At 40.3% G+C, this 18,732-nt stretch overlaps 1 protein-coding gene across 1 annotated transcript; it reads left to right on the forward strand.

Moving 5' to 3' along the window:
* Positions 1–2,194: 2,194 nt before the first annotated feature.
* On the forward strand, positions 2,195–17,819 carry nr2f6 (nuclear receptor subfamily 2 group F member 6). The gene is made up of 6 exons (XM_015390474.1): positions 2,195–2,943; positions 3,272–3,859; positions 4,958–5,052; positions 12,403–12,737; positions 13,556–13,802; positions 15,526–17,819. The coding sequence occupies exons 2-6, from the start codon at positions 3,591–3,593 to the stop codon at positions 15,798–15,800; spliced, it is 1,221 nt and encodes a 406-aa protein (XP_015245960.1). The 5' UTR covers positions 2,195–2,943; positions 3,272–3,590; the 3' UTR covers positions 15,801–17,819.
* Positions 17,820–18,732: the final 913 nt, after the last annotated feature.

Below are 18,732 nucleotides of genomic sequence, written 5' to 3' on the forward strand. Positions count from 1 at the left end.
GAAGGAAGGAAGGAAGGAAGGAAGGAAGGAAGGAAGGAAGGAAGGAAGGAGAAATGCAAACTTCTGAGATCTGATCTTAAACCTTTAGGAAATGATTGCGAGTTAAAAAAGATAACATCTATTTACATCTATTTTAAGCAGTCCTGTAGTGATCATGAAAAAGCATGCCTACTGATCTTATAAATAAGATGTTTATATTTCTCCTTGGTGTTCCCAGTGTCGAGGTTAAATGCTTTGATGACAGGCACATGACTCCCTCTGGACTGCACAAGCACACGCCTCATCCTCCAGCACACAAGTCTGGATTTAGAGGTCAGATAGGTGTCAGCAGATTGACTGAGTCCCTGCACTCTTCTCAAGGAGAAATCCACTCCTGTGTAAAATTACTGATTAATCACTGTTTTCCATTAACAGCTGCAGTTTAAGTATTTTCTACTTTAATATAACACATTCAACATGCAAAGACCCACTATCCTGCAAGAATAAGTTTGTAATCAATGGATCCCTCTTCCTTTAAAGAGCAGATAAATATACATAGTTATTATTAAATATGCATTATGGGTTATATCCAACATACTAGAAATCCTTTTAATGGGTAGCTGGTCTGCTGCAGTGAGATTGTGTCTGTTTCACATCTAATGGAGTCTCGACTGGGTTTTCTTGCAGGAGTGCCCTGTTTCTAGCTCTTCCTCCAACATGATGTTGCCACATGGGTTTGGTATTGTGTTCAGACAGATGTGCAGTGATGGGATTTTTCCACACTTTTTGTATGCAGGCCAAAACATCTGGTCTCATCTAACCAGATAACTTTTTTCCATAGGGTTACTTTTTCTCTGCTTTGCTAGTTGTGCTGTCAACACCTGAGCAGTGAGTCTCTCCAGCTCCTCCAGAGCTATCCTTCTCCTTCCACCTTACTTTCAAACACTACTTTTTTTTTTCACTCACATAAAGCCTAGGCAAATACCCTTTCATTTTGGGGTTGACCTGTAAAAACGGGTATGAATACTTTAGTGAGGCGCTTGAAATCATTAAGGCATAAAATGAACTATTTGGCTCCTTAGAGGAGGTGTGAATTAAAACTAAATGCCACCTGATCTGCGACATCCTTCACAGACCTGTGAGTGTGAGCGGCAGGTGTGAAGAGCAGCCAGCGGAGTATCATGTAACCTTTTGACAAGTTGCTCAACAACAACAGGCGCTCCTTGTTATTATTGGGTCAACAGAGCCGGAGGAGGTCTCTGGGATTATAGCGGAGAGGAGAACATGGAGTGACGGTTGTACGGTTGTTCGCTGCCCAACCCCTCCACCTTCGCCCCCCTCCTCTTTGTCTTACGGCTGTGCTGAGGTCGAACCACCCCCCCACCCCCAGGGGCGGAGCTAGATGGGGGGCCAGCCTTAGCCAATCATTGGCCCCCCCTGTGGCCACCCCTACCATTTTATCCCTCTAATACAGACACTGGCAGCAGTAATACTCTGAAGGGAAATGTTCAAACTTATTAAATATTTACATTTTTCATATATTAACAATTACTTTACAACAGAAACACTGTGGTAAATGCACATGCGTATCAATGGACTAACATTAAAGATGATAAATACAGAATTCATGCTCTTTTCAAAACTACTTTTTTTATTATTTGGGGGGTAAAGATAAAGTTATGTGTCTCTGCAAGTCATCATGGACTCTTCAGTGAAATCAGAGATAAATAACTACTTTAATAATAACTTAAACATTCATTAAATGTGGATATTAGTACATGTAAATATCAATTTTTTGCAGAATGACAATTAATAGAAGTAGGTAATGACAATGTAAAAGATGTTCGCCCCAGAACTCAAATATTAGAGAAGTTTTTGTCCACTATACCTTTAATTTAGACAGTATGGATGTTTATATATCTGCATCTATTTGTTAGCAAAGGCTGTAGGAAAGTATAATTAGTCTTTATTTGGAAAACATGGATGTTGTGGTTGTTCCTGTTGGAACAGTGTAGATTGACCCTGAGGTTCTGGCACCCCTCAATGTACATTGGTTATTGACTGGACACCCCTATTAGGATTTTCTGGCTACGCCTCTGCCCCCCCACCCCTGTGCTCCCAGGCTGGCCCTGGGGTCAGTGGGGGAACGCAGGCAGGCAGTCAGTCAGGCGGCCCGGCATTCTTTCTCTATGTGTGTGTGGGTTTGGCTGCAGCCCACTCTGTGCTCTTTGACTCTGCTGGCCTTATAAGGCATCCAGAGCCATGGCAACAGCAGTGCTTGAATAGCAGTGTCAAATCCCTCAGCACACAGACACACGCTCACTCTCCCTAAAGGAGGGAGAGAAGCGGAGGAAGAGGAGGCTATCTCTGGGCTGCACTCCGTTGCTGAGTCTGGTTAGAAGAGAAAAGGGCGCTGTGTTTTTTTCCTGCCCTGTTGGGGCTAATTTATTCCTGCCTGGGCCAGGCAGAAAAACAAGAAAGGGAAGGAGCAGGAGAGGGAAGAGCGCAACAGTCTGGCAGCTGCAGCAGGGAGGTTCTGGTCTTTGGATGTAACTGTGCGATGGACAAGCTCTGACAAAACAAGAAAATAGAGACATGACTTTAAGGAAGGAGAGCAGCCTGTGACTGAGGAGATTTCTCAACCCAGCCTTTGTTTTGGCTTGTTTTTTTTTCTCTGACATTTGATCCTCTGACCCCATTGGCTTTGAAGGAGCAAGAGAAAACAAGAGTTTCGTCACAGAGGGCAGAGCAGGAGGACGTCTTTGGTTAACTTTGCTGCTACAGAAAGTAGCTGAGTCAGAAGAAACATTAACTTAAGGTGTCATTTCCAAAAAATAGAAGAGAGGAAGAATAAAATATTTGTTTTGCATTTTTAAATCACCATTGGCTGCATTTAAAAAAAAGCCTCAACAAGTCAAGAGTGAGTCTGGACTGGAGGTGCTCAGATCAGAAGATAGCAGCAAGGTAGGAACTGGTTGGACAAGTTTATAAGTTGGGGAAAGGGCAGGGCAGTTTAACCCTGCCTGAAGGAGAACTGTGTTGTATTTTTCTCTCACCTGCCGGTCTGATTGAGGGAAAGTAGATCTATGCTGTTTTTCATCATGGTGAAGGGTAGGTGAGGCGGTTTTTTATCTACGTTTTGCAGCAGATGTTGTAGACAACGGGTGAGAGCGAAAGAGAAAAAGTCAAAGTGAAATTTATTGTTTCCTGTGAAAAGAGCAGGGCTGCACCCTTTACTCCTGCCTGAACTCTGAACCACTTAATGTGTGTCTGAAGTTTTTTTTTTTCTTAGAGCTCAAGAGCCATTGATCAGAGGTCAGGGCTGAACATAAGAGGAGAGAGAGAGAGAGCAGAGGGATTAAAGAACGGAGAGGAAAAATATAGAAGAGGAAGGAGCTCCGGGGTCAAGTCAGCCAGACAAGCAAAGGGGAGAAAGGTCAACGCAGGCGAGGCTCCTGCCTTCAGATATCTCAGGACAAAGCTGGTTGAATCTAAACAAGGAGTCCTGGTGTCGGAGTTAGGAATCAGTCCTTTAAACTTCCTGGGGAAGAGAAAAGCCCGGTGGACAGAGCATAAGGTCCGTTTATGATCCTCTCACTGGATCAGAGAATATGGCCATGGTGAGTGGGGGATGGGGCAACCCCAACGGTGACACTAACGGACTGGGAGAGAAGGCTTACCTGAGGAGGGAGGAGGACAACGACTCACCCCAGGCTGGCAGCAGCGACGTGGACGTTGGGGACGAGGACAAGGCAGGCGTGGTGGACTGCGTGGTGTGTGGGGACAAGTCCAGCGGTAAGCACTACGGCGTGTTCACCTGCGAGGGCTGCAAGAGCTTCTTCAAGAGGAGCATCAGGAGGAACCTCAACTACTCCTGCAGGTAGGAGCTGCTGCAAAATTTATCATCCTTTCTGATCAAAGAAACAACCAAGGATGTTAAAGTCAATTTTCCATTTTAGCTTACTGTTGACATAAGCTGGACACTTTCTCTGAAAAAGCTTCTGTGAAGCTTCTGTCTCCTTGATCCCCAGTCAGCCTCAGCAGATGGCCGCTCACGTTGAGCCTGGTTTTGCTGGAGGTTTCTTTCTGTTAAAAGGGAGTTTTTCCTCTCCACTGTCGCTACAAGCATGCTTAGTGTGAGGGATTGCATCCGAGTCAATGATTCAATGCAATCAACTGGTTTTCCTTAGATAGAAAACTTTAAATCAATTTGACTGTATGATCTGGTAAACTGTAAAGTTGCCTTGAGATGACGCATTGTGAATTCGTGTTATATAAATAAACTGAATTGAACATGGTTTAAAACTGTTATACTGCTGTATCTGGTGCTTTTCTATACGGATAAAATGAATAAACCAAAAAAGTAACATTAAGATTTTTCCTTTTTTATTTGGTACCTATGATATCTAATCTATAGAGGAGAGAATTTAATTTCCCACTAAGATGATATCTTCAAATCTGAGCTTATCCCCCTAACAGCCTTGAGACAAAGCAACAAAAAGGAGCACAAATGAAACCCTGAAGGTTTGTCATGTGAGGATGGATCGTCTCAGAAGGTCAACATTCCCATTATTCTTCACCGCTGCTACTTTAATGCTGCAGCTCAGCCCTTTGCTCAAACCAAATCCTCTCTCTCAGCTGCCAAATTCACTCATTTATTCCACAGAAAAGTGCATTAACTCTGCCTGTTTTTCTTTTTGCATCTGGGCTTGAAAAGGGCTCCCTGTAAAATGTTGGCAGAGCTCAACCTGCTGTAAAAAGCAACACAAGGGTGTGTAACGCTGATGATTTACAAAGGTCACAGTCTCTCTAGCTTTGCACCCGGTTCATATAGTTCATTCACAACAGAGAGAGGAAAGCATAAATTTCTTTTCTCACTAGAGATAGAAAAAATGTATTAATAAATAAAAGAGCAGGTTGGGGTCTGTAAAATGGAAAGTAGTAGATTTTTTATTTTATTATTTTTTTTGCCATGCAGATCAAACAGAGAATGCCAAATTGACCAGCATCATCGGAACCAGTGCCAATATTGTCGTCTGAAGAAGTGTTTCCGTGTCGGGATGCGCAAAGAAGGTATTGAAAGTTCTTCCAGCTTAAATGCATCTTCTGACTCGTAAAAGTTTTTACACACGTTTCAGCCTTTTGTTTCCTTACAACAACAACTCTCCAATCTATACTTCTATAATTTCATGTCAAACCAACACAAAGTAGTGCAGAATTGTAAAGTGGAGACAAAGCTTGAACTTTTGGCTTACATACTTAGTCTTTATGAAGGAACCATCACTTCTATGAAACATGGTGGTGAAAACATTATTTGCATAGGTTCCCTACTTTAGCAGGGTCAAATTACCAGAGCTAGAAGAACAAGCACAGGGCAATATTAGAGGAAACGCTGTTGGAGGCTGATAAATACCTCACCCTGGGGTGGAGGTTCACCTTGAAAATGGACAACAACCCCGAACATCCGGAAACATGGAATAGGTTTAAAACCTTTATTAGAAAAGAGTAGTAAAAATTATGCATTCTTTGACACTCTTTTACATGATACACTACTTTATGCATATCTATTACACAAGACTTTAATTTAATTGTGTTAGTGTTGTACCATGACAGATAGTGAAAAGTTTAGGGGATACATTTGTGGAAATCACTACATCTGCGCTGCAAGATGTTATCGATCTATCATGCATATCGTGCATATAACATATATATATATTTAAAGGTATAGAGGACAATATTTTATTTCCAGGTGGATCATCTAAATACGTGGTCCTACTAAAGGGCTGTGTATACTCCCCGCAGTAGTGTGTCGCAGATGTTTTTGATTTATGCCCAATATTAAAGTGTGGTCTGTGCTATGTTATTCCATGGCACAACACAAGAGGGACATTCAGGAACTAGCTGTGGGTCTAGATATGGTAGAGGCAGTGAAGAAGTTGGGGCATTTTTGTGTGACAATGGAGGGACATGAGGGCGAAAAAGAGCGGGGATCCAGGTGGAAAAAGGCTCCCAGCGTTCTAATGCACCTCGCTCTTCTAGCTGGTCCATCTTCATGAGCCATTTTCCACAATGTCGGTCATACAAACAAAACAAGCCGGTAAGGTACCAAACAGGAAATACGCATAGTGTAGAGTGGATGTAGATTTGACCAATCAGATGCCTCCTGTCTGCGGTCACCTACGATTTTGGAGAGGGGCACTAGATTGTCTGAGGAAGGGGCGGGGGCACATTTGCGTTCACTGCAATACATAAACAGAAGACCTGGTTTCTGAGTATAAATTGGCCTTAACTGTCGATCATTCAGGTGATATGTTTACATAAGTGTAAACATATCACCGTTACCTATCTTTTTCTGTGCTTTCCCCGTTACCTATCTTTTTCTGCGCATGCTCTCTTTCATGCGTTTATCCGTGGTGAGCTACGGTTTCAGACAGTCATTGAAGCTCACCTTTTCACCGTGGTTCTTTGAAAATGGTCGGGCAAATATATATCGGGCAGATATATCCCAGAATGCTTTGTGCAGAGAGCTCTTCTCGTAAAACATTCTGGGATTTGCTGTCACAGTGGTCCGCTGTTGCTATTGGCTGTCGTTACCCTGACAGTGGCGACTACTAACAAAGATGGCGCAGGCACCTCGCAGTGAAGGAGGAGTTACGTGACCAACGGAGCAGAAAGCAGTGATCATCTGTCTGAATGGTCAGCTAACTGAGCTGGCTATAAAGTCCACTAGTCTGCGCTGTATGTGGACACAGTAAGCTTATATGAGCTATGAGAACAGCACATTTTAAACAGGGTGTTCACAAGGAGAAATGGGCTTGTGCACGCTGTTGCACGTGCTTTTTTTTTAAGTGGAGAGGGTGGGTCTTTTTAAAAGATCCTCCACAATACCTTTAAAACTGAACATTTGTTTGTCTTTCTTTATTGCTCCCAAAATGTATTGCTTTTGAAAGGAAACATTTTAAACTAAGAAGAAGCCATTTTTTCTGCATTATTGTGTATTTTAACAGATCGCTAAGTATGGACTATTACATAAAAATGCTTATGATTATGCCTTTATTTTAGGCCTCTATCTTTATCTTAAAAATGCACAAAAAAATCTAATAATTTTAGTATATAGATTTTATTCACAACTGCCCACCTCCCTTCGTCACTCAAGTCTCTCTAAACTGTCCCTTCACGCTGGCCCTGCCTCTGACCCGCTGTCATATAAAGCTCCCGTGTCAAGATAGATTGAGATGGATTAAGGGTATTTTTTCATTCTTTTGTTTCCACCTGAAATAAGCCAGCTTTAAAGTTGTTCTTTTCAGCTTAATGAAGATTCAGTAAGTCTTCCTGTCAATACATTTTATGATGAGGGCTACTTTTTCTGGTGTTAGCACTTCCCCAAAAAATGAGTGTGCATGTGCTTGAAGGACAGTGTTTATATTGTCAACTAGAGCCTGTGTACACTCTATTGCATGCATTCCTGCAGCAACAGACTTCAGGAAATTAAGCTAAGTTTGATCCTCACATTAAGAGGAAAAGGAAAGTTCATGATTCTACAGAATTTATTCAGTTTACTCAGCCGCTGAGATCCACGTCATACTGTTTCCACAGATTCACCCCACATAATGAGCTACAGTAATAACACGTACTTTATACCAGGTTCGGACTGGAATCGATTTTCGGCCCTGGTATTTTTCTATCTACACCGGCCCACTTATGGACCCCCACCCCGAAAAATAAATTAATAGAAGCACAGTCAAACGCGTTCATCTCAAATTTGAAACACAATACAAATACACATTGTGGATTAACTGATCTATTTTCAAGCATCACATGACAACCACCAGAGATGGGAAGTAACGAAGTACAAATACTTCGTTACTGTGCTCAAGCAGATTTTTCTGATATTTTTACTTTACTTTACTACTTATTTTTATGGCAACTTTTTACTTCTACTCCTTACATTTTTACACAAATATCTTTACTTTCTACTCCTTACATTTTAAAAAATTGGCTCGTTACTTTAGTTTTGAATCATTTCAATGGAGTTACCATTATTATTTTTCACATCATCAATACCAAATTCAATCTAATTGGATGGGAATCTACGATGCATTTGACACACCACTACAAGATGAATCGACAGATTTGGCGGTATTAATTCGCGGCAAATCATTGCAGCCTGGTGGCGGTGGCGTTAGCATAACAGTATGGACGACGAGATGATTGAAAATGAACACAACGGAGATCTAGTCCTATTGGCAGACATCCATTTAAAATGTAGGCAACGGCATGAAAAAAGTGGTTTCTACTTTTACTTTTATACTTTAAGTAAATTTACAAGCCTTTACTTTGTTACTTTTACTTGAGTAAAGAAGTTTAATCAGTACTTCCACTTTTACCAGAGTATTTTTTAACATAAGTATCTGTACTTTTACTCAAGTACGGAAAGTGAGTACTTCTGCCATCTCTGACAACCACCACCAATAAATGGGTTTTACTGGCTTTGGTTATTAACACAAATGCAACAGTGACTGCTGCTGTGTAACGTCCACACTTGCACTAAGACAGCCAGACCCCCACTCATACATAGAGCACCATCACTGACTCACGTTTTCCAGCCCAAAAAATGTTCATGAACCACCTGGATATACAAAATTTTGCCCAATTTGAAGCAAAGTCTATTGATCGCTTAGGCCATAAATCTAAAGAAAAACATTTTTTACCCAGAGACAGTCATTCTAAGCTGCCAGACTGGGAAACATCCCAACCTGGCAACAATGCACGTAACACGGGAATGGTTAGCCTTTAGATGCAAAACCCCATCATGCACCGCAACATATTTCTGCTAAATATTTGAACATAAATTGGTCAAATATAAGAGGAACATCGTAGCTTGGTTTAAAGAAAACACTTTTGTTCATTATAATTTAGTTTGTTGAAAGGATTTTATAGTTTAAAGAAATATGGTTTTACAGTTTGAAGAAATAGAAAATTACACCATGTGCCAACCGTCACAAGGATGTGCATGACAAGGATGTGCATGACAAGGAAGGGCTATATATACTGCGTGCATCAATTAGGTAGTGAACTTTGTATTACTTCTTGAGCTCCTTCAGTTATTTACTGTCACAGGTAGGTGCTTCGATCAGAGAGTAAGTGTTGGGGCTGGTATGAGTTAAGGAGGGCTTGCACTCGCACGCTGAAATTAGGACCGGCCCAATGGGCAAATGTCCAGTATCACAGATTACCAGTCTGAGCCTGCTCTACACCCAAGAATCAGATATTAGTTTTATATATATTTATCTTTAACTCTCTTTAATGGTGTGACAAAGCCAGGTTAAAGTCCATTTATAACACCCTAGCTGGCGTTGTTCTTTAGGTAGTTGTAGGTGATCTAAGTGTGGTTGTATTACAGTTTGTGGTGCTCTGCCATTCATAGTCCACACTGAGATGGCAGCTCGCCAGCAGCTACACTGGAAAGAGTTATTAATGAACTGTGCTGACTAGAGCCGTGACGCAGGTCCAACTGTTTCCACTTTACCTGGAAACGTCTGCTTCAACTCTGGCCAGGTCAGCTGATTCCTTTGTAGGAGGTTCTTCCATCAGAGCTGCACGTGAGGAAATGTTTCAGTAGCAGACAGATAATAAACTTTGGGAGCAGGTTTCTCTCTGCTGGTATACATGATTATATTGTGGTGTTTGTTTATTTGATGGAGGTTAAACAGCCCTTATTTTCTCTCATTTTTGATTAAATGGATCAATAACTCTGAGCAGCTCTTCAATTCTTTATTAATACAGATAATTCTCTGCAATGTTTTCATCTATATAATATATTCTTTGAAAAAAAGAAAAGAAAATTGATTTTAAAACAAAATTCTTCATCAACACAAAGCTTTTCTTTTTGTTCCCTCATCCTTTCGAGAAACAGAACAAAAGTCTTCAGAACGTTTACATTTCCTCACATTATTTGACAGTACAGCCAAAGTACGGGACTGACTCGAAGTCTGAACAATACAAAGTTGCACATAATTGTGAAGCAGAAAAAAAATATATTGCTTAAACCTTTTTTATTTCTTATAAATTGTGATTTTCCTCTTTACTTCCTGTCTGAACCAATACTAGGTTGTAGAACCAGTTTTAGGCTCACTCTGAGCTGTAAGTCTTCATTCAGGGGTTTGATTCTACCAGCTGAACATCTAGACATTAAAATTAATATCGTTTCTAGGGCTGCAACTAACAATTATTTTTGCAAATCCATTAATCTGTCGATAAGTTTTTCGATTAATTGACTCATAATCGGATAGCCAAAGGTTCCTTAAACACAAAATGTTTTTTTTTTTTTTTACAATTGGTATAATTACTGCTCTAAATGGGTTTCTCTGTCAGCTAAAGGCATATTTTACAATCTCGATACTCCAGTTAACAATTAATTGATTACTGAATAAGTTGATGATTATTTCAATCACGATTAATCTGATTAATTGTTTCAGCACTGACTTATTGCCTATTAAAGAAAGTCAGGCAGACAGCCTGGAGAAAATCTGAAAAAAGGTTTTTCCAAGTCTTGGACTGATTTGGACTAGGTCATGATTTGGACAAGACATGAATGTGTGTCAATGAAGATGAACCCCCGCCAAGGTGATTTTTTTTTTGTCTCTGTTATTTTTGCCTGTATTTGGCTTCAACTGCAATATTTCCAAATTAAAATCAACTACAGAAAAGCTTCCCCACATGATGATTCTTCCAACACCGTGTTTTGCTGAGAGAATGGTTTTTCTGTGACATGTGCAGGTTTTTGTTGTTGTTTTTCTTTGCAACACATGGAGTTTTTAACTTTGGTCAGGAAATTTAAATTTGGTCTGGTTTCACCAGACATTCTTCTTTCTCCTGCTTTTGCATCTCTATTGTTTTTAACAATAATTTCCTTCATGTCAATTTTTAAAACCTAACAACTAGGGGAAAACTGCTTGAGCAATCAGCTAGTGTTTCCCTAGAAAACAACTGCACATGCGCCTTAACATCCAAAACGCAGCTATTATCTATGTTTTGAGTTGTTCTGATGTTCCTTTTTTAACAGCAGTTTTATCAATCAATAGTCCCATATGTGTTTAGGTTCTGAATTTCAATTACAGTAAATGGGTGTTCTTGTTACGAACACTTTTTTTTATATTAAAGCGCCGAGGAGATCTAACGTGGTTTTAATGTAAACGGCTTTGAAAGTTGTATTAGTAAATAGACGATGTATAAGGGGGTTTGTATATCCGTAAAGGTCTAATCTTTGGACTGCATGACGGTGCTGTCCAAGCTCACATCCATCATGGACAACACCTTCCACCCTCTGCATCAGACTGTAAAGGAGCTGAGCAGTGAAAGACTTTTACACCCTGTTTGTAAAAAGGATTGCTTCAGCAGGTCATGCAACCCTGCTGCAACCAGACAACAACGGCAATAACTTGTGCAATATATAATGTGCAATTACTATTTGATACCCTTTGCAATAACCTGTTTCTTTATATTTGACACCCAGTGCAATAACTATATTTATATAATTATAAATATCCATCTATATAAATACCCATGTAAACACCTTGTGCAATAACCCTGTTAATGATCCTATGATAAACAACAAGAAAAAAAGTTTTCACATGTGAACGCATTGTATATACTGTATATATCCATGCACCTTTTTCTTCCTTTGGCACATAGTTCCCCTTTGACTATTTGAGCTGATTTGATGAGTAAATTTCGCCACTGTGAGATCAATAAAATCCATCAATCAATCAATGACCAGAAATCAGTACTTAATGAAGTGTTTAAATGGGATAATACATTTCAAAACCCTGCATTTTATTTGTTCAACTCAGCTATGCTCCCCTTTGTGTTGTGCTGACATAAAATATTAAACACGCAGAAAAATGCTGCTACTTAAACAAGGCAATAAATGATCAATTATATTAAGGCCAAAAGTACAATAAGGTTGGGGAATTTTACATTAATCAATCTTTGATGTAACTGCTCTCTGAATATCTGCTATTTCTACATTTAGTTTGCAAGCACTTGGTGAAAATTTGAGAATTTCTCCAAACAAAACACTATTATTTGCAAATTAGGTTAATATAATAATTATTAACTAGTCCATTCATCTACAAGAAACCAGATATCAACGTTTAACAACAAAAATTGCATTATGTCTTTCAAGATGGGATGTTTGCTGCATGGTGATGTAGTGGGTAGGACTGTTGCCTTGGAGCAAGAGGGTTATGGGTTCACCTCCTGGCCTGGGGTTTTTCCAGCTGTCTATACATCACTCAGCCCATATCAGGAGTACAACTGGTGAAATAAATGTATATTTTGTTTAGTATTTTTTGTTAACCTAAGGCAATGAGCAAATGTGGATCTCTTACATTTAAATGATTCCATCATGCTTCCCTACAGCTGTCCAGCGGGGTCGACTCCCTCCTACTCACTCAGGTATCAGTCCCAACCCGCTTTCTGGAGGGGCTGGTGGTCCTGGTCCAGGTCACCTCGGGGCAGACTACTTCAATGGGAACCCGGTGTCAGAGCTCATCTCCCAGCTCCTCCGGGCCGAGCCGTACACCAACAGCCGTTACGGAGCCCCCTACGCCCAGGCGCAGATGCAGGCATCAGCAGGCGGGGCGTCCGTAATGGGCATCGACAGCATCTGTGAGCTGGCTGCCCGCCTCCTCTTCAGCACCATCGAGTGGGCCAGGAACATCCCATACTTCCCAGAACTCCCAGTCTCAGAACAGGTCAGTTCAATTTTTTTACATAAAGTTAACATCTTTTTCCTTTAGTTACACAAGCAAAATAAAAAACTATTCAGCTTTATATGCTTTTAATTATGCTTCGGTCAACATGTATTGTCGAAAAATAATGAACTTAGGAAATTCTAATAAATTAAATCAAATCAAATTAAGCTTAACTAACTGTACTCTTTATACATATATATATATATATATATATATATATATATATATATATATATATATATATATATGCTCAATTATATACTGTTTTAGGCATAAAACTTCTTCTGCCCACAGTATGATGTAGTTCATGCTGATTTTGACATAGAATCAGTGCCATGATCCAAGGTGAAAATTAACTAAAAAAAAAACAAACAAAATATCTTCATATGTGAATTTGTAAAAAGAAAAATAAATAAATGAAAAAAATATGATTTTAAAAGATTTGAGAAGTTAAGTCAAAATTACAGGGATCAGCCCTTCAAAAATATAGTTTCATATATTGTAAAAAAAAAAAAAAAAAAACAGACAGGAGAACATAAAAACATCTCAGGTTTAAAAGAAACAGGATAACCGCGCTATTTTTATTTAAAACTATAGCTTCCCAGTTTTACACTATACCTTCATGCTAAGATTCATCAAAATAAGGTAAGAATGTCCTGTAGAATCAGAAACAACTTTATTTGCAAAATCAGGTAAAATAATTTACTTCTATGGACTTTTTTTAAGTTAATAAAAATGACTTATGTGAAATGTAATCATCGTTTGGACCAAGAGTTAGTCTCTTCTCTAACTGACAGTTTTTCCATCTCACCCCTCAGGTAGCGCTACTGAGACTAAGCTGGAGTGAGCTGTTCATCCTGAACGCAGCTCAGTCCGCCCTGCCGCTGCACATGGCTCCTCTGCTGGCAGCCGCCGGCTTCCACTCGTCCCCCATGTCTGCGGAGCGGGTGGTGTCGTTCATGGACCAGGTCAGGGTTTTCCAGGACCAGGTGGACAAGCTGAACCGGCTACAGGTGGACTCAGCCGAGTACAGCTGCCTCAAAGCTATCGCCCTCTTTTCCCCTGGTAGGTTCGGTAGATGGCTAAAAGCTTACTGTAAGGTGATATCTTGGTTATGATCTGACTCCAGGCTTCTTTAAGGGAATCCAAAACAAACAAGTCCATTTGATGTTTTGGTCAGGGTTCAGATGTCACGGAAACAAAACTTCTCCAGCTGCATGGGGCTGTTGATTTTGGAGTTTGACCTTTGACCTTACTGAATTGAGGGAAACAATAGAAAATCTCCTTTAAGCACCAGTCTGACATGTGTGTCAACAAGCTATTAAATAGATCAGAAACTAAAAGCCACATGTAGAAGCGGTTTACTCCTCACAATAACAGTAAATCTGTTTTACAGCAACTGCACTGTTAAAGCAGAAAGAATAGTAGCTCCAGAAAGGAAGGAAAGAATAATGTTTAAATGTTTTTGATTTTTTTAAGTGATTCCAAGTCTTTTTTGGATTTCTGCTGCTTCTTTACTCATTTCATCCCAGTACTGGATCAATTAATAACAGCTGAGCTCAGACTGCAGGTCATACAGGCTTTATAATGTACTGTAATGAAAAGAAAGTGAAAGTATCTGAGTGATATAACAGAAACCTGGCAAAGAAGCATATTTTAATCTTGAGTTGTTCCTAGTTTTTCTTATTTTTGTTCAGCTCTTATTGTCATTATACTGTCATAAGTACAGAGCAACAAAATTAACCTTGCCTTTAACCCATTCCCTTGGGGAACAGTGTGCTGCCATTGTGCGGCGCTCAGGGAGCAGTGTGGGGTTAAGGGTCTTTGCTTAATTTTTATCTATTTAGTTTAATCTATGAGTAATGCTAAAGATGAGACACTTTGGTAAATAAAACATTATTTCAGTGGTTATAAAAAAATATTATTTTAAAACGTAGCTCAGAGTAGCTGATCGGGTTTAAGGAGGTGGGATCAAAAAGCTTCTGTTTCAGCTTTTGCTGTGTTCTTTTACTTTTCCTCAGATATCGCTCATTATGGCTCCATGCTGTTAAAAATACAATACAAGCAAATTATTGTAAATTAACTTGTTCTTTTCTGTCATCAAATGTACACACAACCTTTCTTACATCTCATTAAGTCTGTTTTGGTCCAATGCATTGAGAGTTCACCAAGCATATAACTGGTGTACAGAGTGTAAATGCTTGGAAGTCAGAGAAGGTCACTAAATACTGAATCCAAATAGTCCTTTCAATTACCATGACATTTGGACATATTGTGAATCTGTCTTGCAGGTGGTGTTTTTGGGTTTGACACTTAAATTGGATCAAATTGGAATTAGGCTTAAATTGAAGTTAGGGCCATTAAAAAAAGGCTAATGAATTTTGACTGTATTCTCCAAATGCCGACTGATCCTGACTTAACTCTTAAAGTTCGTATAAATCTCAGAATTGTTCTCATAGAAATATGACTCCTTGTAATATTTCTTACCATATGAAAATTATAATCCTGGGCTTTGGCAACAAAGTTCTAAGTAATTTGACTTTTAATTTTCAGAGTAAAAGTAAGTATTCTGAGATTAAGGTCAGAATCAAGATTCTTAATTAAAGTCAGAATTCTAGGATTAAAGTTAGAAGTTTGGGAGTAAAGTCAGAATTCAATAGCCTTTCTTTTTATTCTGTTTTTTTTTTCAACGGTCCTAATTGTCTTACGTAGTGAATATTGGTTTGATATAGCCCCATGTTTAAAAACACTAGATTTATCAAATTATTTCTGTTTTTTTGCCTTACAGATGCATGTGGCCTGTCAGACCCCGCCCACGTGGAGTCCCTACAGGAGAAGGCCCAGGTCGCCCTGACGGAGTACGAGAGGCTTACGTACCCCAGCCAGCCGCAACGCTTTGGCCGCTTGCTGCTGCGTCTCCCTGCTCTACGCGCCGTTCCTGCGAATCTCATTTCCCAACTCTTCTTCATGAGGCTGGTGGGAAAAACACCGATCGAGACGCTGATCCGAGACATGCAGCTCTCAGGGAGCTCCATCAGTTGGCCGTACGCTGCAGGACAGTAAAGGACCCCTTCAGAGAGAGACAGACTGAGATCAGACTTTAAGAAGGCATCGCCAGGACTCCATGCTGTGACTTTCAGATCCTAACTAAGGAGACATTTTCCCTCTCTATTCCTGTGAAATTAGACTGGAATGACAGTCAGGTTATTTGATAGAAACACTGCGTTATTGTCCTGATGTATGTTTGCAGCACTTGTCAGTCGTGTTCCCTCCTCTGGCTGATCTCGCTTCGTCTCACTCTGATTGAACAGGGCCTTCATTAAACTGCTCTCTCACATGAGGCCATGTGCCTCTTCTACCTCCTCCCATATGACACCCCAATGTGACTCTTGTTGAACCCAGGCTCTGTGTGCTCTACCTTCTTTGTTGTCCAGTCTAAATTAAGCCATAGCAGCCATGGGCACTGCGACATACAGATCAAAGCTGGGAGGCGTTGGAGGGATCATGCAGAAGCTCTCATATGTATTTCATGAACCCAGGAGATAGATGAATGAATGAATGAATGAATGAATGAATGAATGAATGAATGAATGAATGAATGAATGAATTGTCTGCAGCCTGGGCGATGGACTTTGTCATCCTCAGCTATGTAAATACAAGTCTGTTACAGTGCTGTGAAAAAAGCATTTGCCCCCTTACAGATTTCCTTTGTTTTTGGCTTGTTGGAGTTTATCCCATAAAACCCATCTGTATTTAGTCCAGACCTGGACTGGCCGTTGTTTTTTAGAATTTACTTTATTCAAATTTATGGCTTCATAATTTTTGGCAGGACATCCAGGTCCTAAAGCAGAGCAGTCCCAGCCCATCACACTACCATCCTGTGTAAGAGAATCTTTTTCGCACACCTTCCACTAGGTCCCACTTTTGGCCTAAATACCCTAAATGCATTTTCCCAAAAACTCTTAGGGGACATTAGGACAGATGTCAGAGGTGCTCAAGTCCAGTCCTCAAGAGCTACTATCCTGCAACTATTTGATGCAACCATTTTAACACACCTGAATCAAATGAGTGGCTCAATATCACGCTTCTGCTGGGCTAAATGAGGGGATTAAGGCTTTGGATTCAGGTGTGCTAGAGAGGAGATGCATGTAAAAGATACAGGATGGTAGCTCTTGAGGACTGGACTTGAGCACCCTTGATCTATTTCTTTTTGACTAGTTTGTCTTTTAAAGGCACACTGTGTAACTTTTGGCCACTAGGGTGCCAGAGTTTCTTCAGGGTGTCTTGAAACGAAGTGAGCGTGAGTTAAACTATCACGACAGCACTTAAAGGCTTACAGTGTGAGGTCCGTAGGTGGGAAATGCAGGAGCTTGCAGTGAGGAAGGTGGTTGCCATGCAGGAGGAGGCTGGTCGGTAACGGGCAGGGCTGACCTGATGAGTCTGCGGTGTGGCGGAAAGTGACAGTCAGCTGGGCGTTGCGCTGATTGAGCACTGGCATGACAGCTTGAATCTCTGAGAGGCTGAGAAACGGACCAGAGGCTGACATGCTCAGCAAAGATCTGTGACTCGTGGCGCTCAGAGGTGGGATTCGGAGCCAAACAACCACGTATGGCTAGCAGGAGAAAAACAAAGGCTGGACACAGAAACCACTGCAACACCCTGACAACATCGAAATAATAACAAAGATATATGATTGTATACTAGGAGCAAAGTGTTAACTTCTGCTCTAGTAATAAAGTTGAGAAAAGAGAATCGATTTTAAATCCGACTTCTTCTTTCAGCCTGCGCCAACAAATAAACTCATTTCCATGTTTCACGTTTTCTCTTTTTAGCCTCCTTAGAAGGTTTAAACTTTTTCCTTGCCTCAGACATGACCAGTAGTCGAGCAGGCGGGAAAACTAGTAGAGCAAAAGCGTTAGCTCCATGACTATATGAGAGCCTGTGCCCGTAAAGCGATACTTTCTTCCAGGTCACATGACCTGGCCAATGACGGTCCGTCATCTCCCAGCTTACATAGTTGGTATTTGAAGAAGGGAGACCCGCTTGTAGGATTGATAGTATCAATCGCTGTATATTGGCTTAAGGAATGATTTAAAATAACTCATATGCCTCAACTATTTAGGCGACAAAGTCCATAGTGTGCCTTTAAATCATCAAAGTGGGTCTAAGCCGAGGGATTTGGTGTCTGCTCTGCTCTGCTTTTTGTGACCTCCTGGATGTGTTTCTGAAGTAATTTTCTTGTTAGCTTTTCCTTAGAAAGGCTAACCACTGTTCCATGTTTTCCCCTTATTTCTGGTTTATGTCTCAGCGTGTTGTTTCCAGGGGTCTCATAGTTCAAGCCTACTTCATGCCACCGTTTCAAAAATTGGTTTATTCTACAGTTCTAACAGTAATCAGACCTTGTTTTTTGGTTAATTTTCAACATTATTCCCCTCCAGAAAAAAAGTCATCATTTAAAATAAGCATTTTGTTTTTCCTCAGATCACCTTAGCTGAAGTTAAAATGTGTTTGTCGATCTGAAACATTTATATCTGTATTTCTATATCTGTAAGGAGGGAAATTCTGTTCACAGCATTGTATAGAGATGAAAAGGGTTAGTTTGGCACTTCTTTAGTAATTGCATCAGCGTTTTCTGAAGATGGGGACCTATGATGTTTTATCGACGACCAATGTATTTAAAACACACCCTGGTTGTTCAGAAAGTCACATCCCTTTGGGACTCTATTACCTCATGTTTTCTTCATGACAGACAGAGATTGTATGGTGAACTTTGGTGTTGACTATAAAGGGATCAACCGAGGCATCATTACTCCCCGAAGATTTAAAAATATGTTTAAAGATCCTATAAGCTTCATGTGGGATGATGCTTGGCTCAAGTGAATTTTGCATTCTGCTCTTTTTGCTTTTATAAATGTTGAGGAACATAATCTTCATTTTCTCCAACAGTTCCAATCCTCTTTAAAGAGGTAACAGCCATCCTTTAATCATAATTATG

The sequence above is a fragment of the Cyprinodon variegatus genome, unplaced genomic scaffold, assembly GCF_000732505.1.
Source record: "Cyprinodon variegatus isolate N-32 unplaced genomic scaffold, C_variegatus-1.0 Scaffold501, whole genome shotgun sequence".
Taxonomy (NCBI): domain Eukaryota; kingdom Metazoa; phylum Chordata; class Actinopteri; order Cyprinodontiformes; family Cyprinodontidae; genus Cyprinodon; species Cyprinodon variegatus.